Source organism: Gossypium hirsutum, chromosome D05 (assembly GCF_007990345.1).
Source record: "Gossypium hirsutum isolate 1008001.06 chromosome D05, Gossypium_hirsutum_v2.1, whole genome shotgun sequence".
NCBI lineage: Eukaryota > Viridiplantae > Streptophyta > Magnoliopsida > Malvales > Malvaceae > Gossypium > Gossypium hirsutum.
Window position 1 is genome coordinate 32954225 of NC_053441.1, and position 7873 is coordinate 32962097.

A 7873-nucleotide genomic window follows, 5' to 3' on the forward strand; every position below is an offset into this window, starting at 1 on the left:
ATTTAATCTTCTTCTACAATTTTAAATTTTATTTTGTTTCCAAATTAAAATAAACTCAAATAACTCATCTTTAATAATTATCTACAAAACACAAATTTCTTTTAATTATATGATCTTAAATCTTACTCATAAATTTATCGTTGAAAAATCATTGAAATTAATTAAATTATTTAATTTCATGGTTCATGCCAAACAAAACTCATAATTTTTTTCATCACTTCTTTACCCATGCAATTAATTTAATTAATTAAAAAAACCTCCTTTACTTTTTAATTTAGATTCGAGAATTTCTTAGGCAATTATTAAGGATAACTTGAAAACATGAAACAAAATTTTAAAATTTAGAAAAAGATAACCATATGACATCCAATGATTGGTCCACATGTCAGGTTAGAAGGGACAAAAGATAAACTATATGTAAAACAGGTGCCCAAATTGCAAACCGTTTATTTAAAATTTTAAATGCCTAAAACGAAAAAAAATATTATAATTCAAGGACAAAATTGGGTTAATAATCGCTTGAGCTTGGACTCCACTACATTCCAACCCATAAAAGTATTCCATCGCCATTTAAATTCTCACTCAAGATTCGCCTTAATAAGAATTGACATTGCCATCTTCAGCGTTGACATCAATTAGGAGGGGTATAAAATCATGACTGAAGCCACCTCAGGGAATGCCGAGGAGAAGTTCCCACATATGGCATTGACCACCAAAGATCCCAGCATGACACTAGTGAGATGTTTCAAAACAAAGATAAATGGATTTCATTTCTAACCTCCATCTAAATTTCATTCTTAAGCAGAAAGTCCCTCATTTAATTTACCACTTCCATCAAAAAGATTAAAATCTAGATTTGACATATGGGAAAATGTTCAAAAACATAAAAACCAAACAAAATCACAGCTCGGGTTTTCACAAATAAGTAAACACAAACGGATTTGAAAATAGAATCTCAAATATCTTATCCTACACCTTAATGGCATACTTCCTCATTGGGAAGTACATTTCCTTCTTCTTTTCACGTTCTGTCTTCAGCGATGCCTAGGGCAAGCAAACAAATCGATATTCAGATGCAACCGAACAAGCTATACAAACAGCAAGCAAACTAAACCCGAATACATGTTTCATTGATAGTTCTATGCATTCAAGATGGATGGAAGCGGCATGGCAGCTGAAATGACATGATTTTATGTTATTCTGATTTCCGACTATTCATTTTCTTAATGTACTCATGTCTGACACCTATATCAAGCACATCTTCAGACATGGGTATGTGAACTTAACCCGAGACTCACACTAGGATTTTAGTAAAATATACTTATTCAACAAAAGCTATAATAAAAGCATATTCGCATAATCAAAAGAATGTCTGTACCTGATGCTTGGTAAGCCTTCTCCTGATGGCTCTGGTCTTCTTTGGACGGAGATCAAGGGGCAAGAACTTCTTCTTCTTATATGCCTCCCTCAGTGCAGCCTTCTGCTTCTGTGAGATCACCGTCAACACCTGAGCAATTGATAACCTCACCACCTTTCTGCATTCATACAAACAGAAGACTCAAAACAACATGCCAAAACCAATGAATCCGGAACCGGAACAAAATCAACAAGGTCTAATAAAATATTGAACAAGTCATAAATGAAACTCATATACAAAGCACTCCAAAGTGTACAGTTTCAAAACCAACATATACATTAGTCCTAACTAGCTCTTTAAAAGCTTAACTTGCCAATCAAATGATATCAGAATTGATATCGCTACTTTGCTTTTCACTTCTCATATAGTCACCAAATGATATAATTGGAGGGAGAAAAAATGGCATATGGCTAAAATAAATATAAATTCAAACATATTGTTCCATACATAAAAGCGAAATTATTAAGCTTCTTAATGAAATTCAATTTCTTAAATGTTTTAACATTTTATTGATCACAACACATTTTAACAACTATAAAGAAGGAAAACTTTGTTCCAGAGATACCAGCAATTCACTTTCACTACATAGCAAAAACAATATAAGAAAGTACCAATCGAACAAGAAAATCCTTTGTTAAAAACAAATGAATACCCATTTCTCCGAATAAAATAGGAAATCAAGTTCCATTTTCATATACCCAATTAACCCTAAACTTAGGATCCATAGCTAACACATAAAACAGATTAAAAAAGAACAATACAGAGAGAGAAAATTACATCTTCGAAAGCTTGTTAGGTGCACCACCGGTAACTTTGGCAACACGAAGAAGAGCGAGCTCAGCTTTGAGATCTTTCAACTGAGCCAAAAGCTCAGTTTTTGATTTCTGTCTCAACTCATGGACCTTGATTCTCGCTGTTTTTTTAAGCGATTTACAAACAAAAACATGAAACAAAGATTAAAACACATGAAAAATCCATGTTTGATTTTAGGAAATGCAAGAAAAATATAAACATTTTAAAGGCATTTGAAGAGTTACCCATTGCTTCTTCCGCTGCTCTTCAGAAGTGAGTGCAATGCCGGCTTCGCTCTGTCTTTCTTAAAGTATGACGAAACCCTAATATTAAAAGGAGACTAGGGTTTTAAAGAATTGGGTTAAATTTGGTTTATTTTATTGTAGTTTATTGGGCTTTAATATACTATGGGCTTCTAAACTTGGGCTTGTTTGGATAAAGTCTAATGGAGGAATGAGTATTGCTTCTCCACAAATCGATTTTTATATTTTTATAAATATTTAAAAAAGAGTTGGATTAAAATCTTTAAACAACCCGGCAATAATTACAATATTATTCTAGTATAACATCTAGCCGTTGATGTTTCATGATTATTTCTGGGGTTCCTATAAGACTATCAGATCATAAGAGAATGCTTTCATAATCCCAGTTATCATATATGCACCTCTATTAACTTCTCTTGGAATCTTCTACAAATAAGTAGGTCACTGTACAATTGTCTACAAGGCCTATTTAAAATGGCTTCTATAGTTTGAGAACAAATTGTTTCGACCAGAATATTAACCCAATTAGCATCTCACGTCATAAGGAGTCCATTATAGATAGTCCAAAGTTTAGTCTGCACAACATTACATCTACCAATATTTCTCCCAACTCCTCCACGCCACGTACCAAGTTCTTCTCTAGCCACAACAATTCTTGATGCAACCCCTGAAATAAGATCCCTTGACCCATCCTTAAAAAAAAGCTTTTAACTCTATTTACAATATTTAAGGACAAGTTGAGAATTAAATTGGCTTAATGATAAATGCTACTAACGTTTATATATTTTGTCAAAATGGCATTAATTGTATTTTTGAGCCTTTTTTGGTCACCAACCTTTATTTTTTTTCAAATTGTTTTTTTTCAACAGATTTGATAAAAGTACCATTAAAAAAATTAACAAGATGATGTGGAATTTCATATGTGAAATATTTTTAATGAGATGTAATCTATTACTTAGGTAACCCAATAAAATAATTACACGTGGAAAACAATAAAATAAATAAATAATTCATGAAGTTAAAAAAACAACTTTTTTTAGTTTGAAGAAAATAAACGTAATTATCTAAAAAAATGTTTCAAAATGAATGCACACATTCAATATTTTTGATATAGATTACATCTCATTAAAAATATTCCACATGAAATTTTACATCATCCCGTTAAATTTTTTTAACGGCACTTTCATCAAATCTATTAAAAAAATTTTGAATAATAGAAAAGTTGATGGCAAAAAAAAAGCTCAAAAATACAATTGAGATCATTTTGACAAAGCATGTAAACATTAGTGACTAAATTTGTGATTTAGCCAATTAAATTTATCATTATAAATTTTTGTATGAAATTTTTAATAACTCAATCCGATTTTTTATTGGTTAATTCGGATCTTACATATTCATTTAACCGGATAAATCAACTCAAAATTTTGGCAACAAATTCTAAATTTTTCATTTTTTTGTCAGATTCATAACACAGTATAATTTTCCAAATAAATCACATAAAATTTCACTATTTTTATAAAAAAAAATTCAGAAATCTTTGAATTTTGACTCTCAAATCAGATCTAATAGGTAATATAAACAGTAAACTCTAGCACTGTCTCAAAGCCATCAGTCTCCTGCTGTTGATTGCTTGCTGGTATAGTCTTAACAATGGCGAAACCTTTTGCATTAACATATTTCCCAGTACCACCCATGATGGCCAAATGAGACTCCGATACACCGATCCGATGAACCCCAAAGAAGCTAAGGGTGTCAGCGTAGTGTCCACTCTCGAACATGGCCGTAAATGCCATGGTTTGACTGTTCCCATCGATTGAGCTAGCCACATAGAACCCTTGTGCCTTGCCTAGGAACCCAGAACCTAGCTCATGTCCGACAGTCAGTTCGTCGTCGATGACCGTCATGGTTCCGAACATGAGCTTTTGCAGTGCCGACCCTGAAGGAAGTTGGCCCCCAGTTAGGACGGGGAAGTTGGAAGCCCCATTGTTTAAGTTCTTGCCATTGTTTAAAGCTTGAGTGTTTCCACCGAGACCAGTGAGCAATGGGAAGTTATTGTTGTTTAGAATGCCGGTGTTCCCAGTGTTTTGGTTAATGCCATTGTTGAGTGGGAGGTTGGCACCATTTGGTTTGGCAAATGGGAGCTGACCATTGACTGCAGGGTTGTTGACAATGCCGGTGATTGCTAGTGCAGTGGGGTTTGACCCACCTAGGATGTCATGCATGAAGAAGGTCAGCGTGTGGTGGTCAGGGTTAGGGTTTACAGGATTGGGACCACTGGTTGCACCACCAACCACAGTAGGGTTAGGGTTTGAGCCTGGTGGGGTGGTCAATGGTGGTACATTAGAAACAGGTGTTGAAACAGGATTGGATGGGTTTGAGGGTTGCTCATCAAGCATTCTTGCTGAAGTGGAGAAGGCAATTGTGAAGGTGAGAAGTAGTGCAGAAATGAGTTTATAGGTTTCCATCTGATATGTTTCTGGCAAGGAAGAACAATACAAGCTCAGGAATTTATATTTGTCTTGATGAACTGGAGTTTCATACACATACATATATCTATATATGTGTAAATGTGTAAATGTGTAAATGTGTATGTGTATGTGTATGTATGGAGTTGTTGAAGTTTTATAGAAAGTGGAAGATAAGGAATGGTTGGAATATTGGGTGATGGTTTAGCTCTAAGGAAAGTTCATGGCACCTTTCTCATTTATAAAAAGACTTTATGTTACTTCAATTTTTTCTAATTATATATTATAAATATTTGAAATGTCTTATATCCAAAATACTTATAGAAGTAGATGTCGAATATTAATATATTTTTAAAAAATTTGAAAAGTCGAAGCAAAATTAGATTTTAACCAGAAAGTCAGCAGAAAAGGAAATAAACTAAACCAGTTACAAAGAAAAGTTGATTAGTGATACCTAAAAGTGGTCAACCATATATGATCCTATTCATGTATATGTATCGAATGAATATAAAATCTTTGTTTAGTATGCAGTGTTCCATAAGCATTTTATGTGATTTTCCTGTTCTTCAAACTATCTTTCCATTAATAGTTCAATCCGAGCCCATCTTAGTATTTAGCAGAATATAAAGTATTTACCTTTAACTGCATAGCGGGCAACAAAAAAACACATCCTTTCTTTTTCTCATTGTCTTCGTTTAGTAACAAAGTACAAAACTTTTTAGCCTTTACATGTATACACCGTAATGCCATCTGCCATCATCCCACTATACATACACACACACACACACACACATCCATACAACTTGACTTTTCACACTAATGCAAAGAATGAACCATGTTATGTATATTTTCCTACTCAACTCTTTCTATATTTTTCTCACAAGTTTTTGTAAAATATGAATGAAAAAAATGCAAAACAACCTTGTTCTATGTTGCGCTCCGACTCTACACTTTTCTTCAAGTACTCATGTCACAGATCCTTCAAATATATGTTAAAAACTTAAAAAATCTTTCAAAAACTCTCTAGGCTAACAATCTCTGCTGCCAATTCATCAATAAACAAATTCACTATGTCTTTACAGATTACTTCAACATCATATCCTAAGAATAACCATCCATCATCTTTTCCAAATAGTTTCTCAGATGAGTTCTTTATTGCTTCTTTTTCATGGCTAACTAAGAGCTTATACAGTTGCTCTTCGATCTCCTTCAAGTTCTGCCTATGGCTAAGCCTTCTTGCAACAGGTTTTGCCCTCATTGGTTCTCCAAAGCATGGTCGGAAAAGTTCAATTAAACCCGAATTTATTCGGTCAAAAAGTAGCCTCCTTGCTGACCTATTCCAAGATATCTGTTCACCATACTTCCTCTCTAATTTATCGAAAATTGAAGGGCCTATTTGGATTTCGGGAAACTGCCATTGATCAGAGCATATATCCTGATTTCTACCACGGAAACCTTCTTCGGTCAATAAATCCACCAAATAAGAGAAATCTCCATTCTCTTCAACTCTGAACAACCGAGCTGAATAATCATCATCAATTACTTCACAATCCTTTAGAGACTCTATTCCTGTATCATTATCATCATCAGTTGACACAACCATTCCAGATCCTTCTGAGTATCCTTTGAGCGGTTCGGGTTTTAGAAATTTGAGTTGCCGCTGTACGTCTGCTAGAAAACAAGATCATAAAAGAATCTAAATCAAGAAAAGGTGCGGTGAAGAATCCAAAGGTCAAGGAATCCTTCTATTTCACTAACCGTGTAAGCTAGCCATTACACTTCCAAAGCATTTGGTGTTTGATAAAATCTCCTCTTGGAATGGTGCTTCCAAAACAGAAACCAGACTGGGATGATGAGTTGTCTCTGAGTTGACAAGAAATTCAGTGTCTTTGCTACACTCGTTGGATATTTTCATTGCTACGTCTTCCTGTACAATAACAATGAAACAAATCAGAAAATCCATTTTTTTATTATGGAACAAAAAATGTACTATTGACTTCTAATACAAACTAATATTCTCGAAAACAAGATGTCTTTAGTCCAAACTGCCATACTAAGAAATACTTTTTCGAGTATTAAACAATAATCAGTTTCATTATCATTGATCAAACCATATCCGGCACCATAGCATTATTTCAATGAGGTATTAATCTAATAAAAAAAATTGGAGACTCAAAAAGAAAAGGAACATCAAACCTGTTGACTTGAAGTGATATGGATACACAAAGAAGAATCATAATCTTTCTCCAACATAGTGCAGCCTGTTGATTCAAACTGGTGCTGCTTATGGTTTCTGATAGACTCGCCAACATCCGTTTCTACAGTAACTGACATATCAGAGGCAATGCTAAGAGATGCAGCAGTGCACATCGATGACTTGTGTAGTAGACAATCCTCTGCAGGCATATTTTCATCCTTGATGATATTCCATTGATCAATTGTGGTAATTTTATTTTCAGAATTGAAGTGAATGATATTATGGTTTAATGACTTAGAAACTACGGAATTTTCGTTAGAAAGATCTTGCTGCTTAAGGTTGTTATGGAACATATTATTGATAACATATACGTCTTGAAGCAAGTGACTGTTTTCTGACTCTAGGTATAGATTAGGTCGAGACTTCCTGTAGATGGATACTGAGTTTCTTTGTTCTAGACCGTAATTCCCACTAGCATCCTGCTTCCTTTGCCCCATAGTAATATATGAATCACCATGGAAAGCTTTTCGATCAGTCATGATTTTAGAACTTTCAACATATATAGAGTATGCTGGAGATATGGACCTTATTAAATCTCCAACACCACCAATTTTCTGGCCACCTCTACTGCTAATGCCCAATGGACTCTGAAAGTTTGCACAATTACCATGATCCAGCAATGTAAGCATTTCATCACGAGTTCTGCTTCTGCACCTGCCTGTAAGCCCATTCTCCCGAA

The 7873-nt window shown here is 34.2% G+C and overlaps 2 protein-coding genes across 2 annotated transcripts; both read right to left on the reverse strand.

Annotated features, from left to right (window-relative positions):
- Window positions 1-829: 829 nt before the first annotated feature.
- On the reverse strand, window positions 830-2707 carry LOC107904104 (60S ribosomal protein L35). Its single transcript, XM_016830371.2, has 4 exons — window positions 2455-2707; window positions 2195-2330; window positions 1379-1535; window positions 830-1044 (listed from the first exon to the last, which is right to left on the reverse strand). Exons 1-4 carry the CDS (start codon window positions 2456-2458, stop codon window positions 970-972), a joined length of 372 nt encoding a protein of 123 aa, XP_016685860.1. The 5' UTR covers window positions 2459-2707; the 3' UTR covers window positions 830-969.
- Window positions 2708-3925: 1218 nt separating this feature from the next.
- On the reverse strand, window positions 3926-5004 carry LOC107903001 (dirigent protein 25). Its single transcript, XM_016829079.2, has one exon. The coding sequence runs from the start codon at window positions 4935-4937 to the stop codon at window positions 4035-4037; it is 903 nt and encodes a 300-aa protein (XP_016684568.2). The 5' UTR covers window positions 4938-5004; the 3' UTR covers window positions 3926-4034.
- Between the last annotated feature and the right edge of the window lie 2869 nt (window positions 5005-7873).

Coding starts and splice junctions, on each gene's coding strand:
- LOC107904104 (XM_016830371.2), bottom strand. Junction 1,536..2,194: donor CCTAACAAGCTTTCGAAGAT/GTAATTTTCTCT, acceptor GTATGAATGCAG/AAAGGTGGTGAGGTTATCAA. Junction 1,045..1,378: donor GAAGGCTTACCAAGCATCAG/GTACAGACATTC, acceptor TGCTTGCCCTAG/GCATCGCTGAAGACAGAACG.
- LOC107903001 (XM_016829079.2), bottom strand. CDS start 4,937: ATGGAAACCTATAAACTCATTTCTGCACTACTTCTCACCTTCACAATT.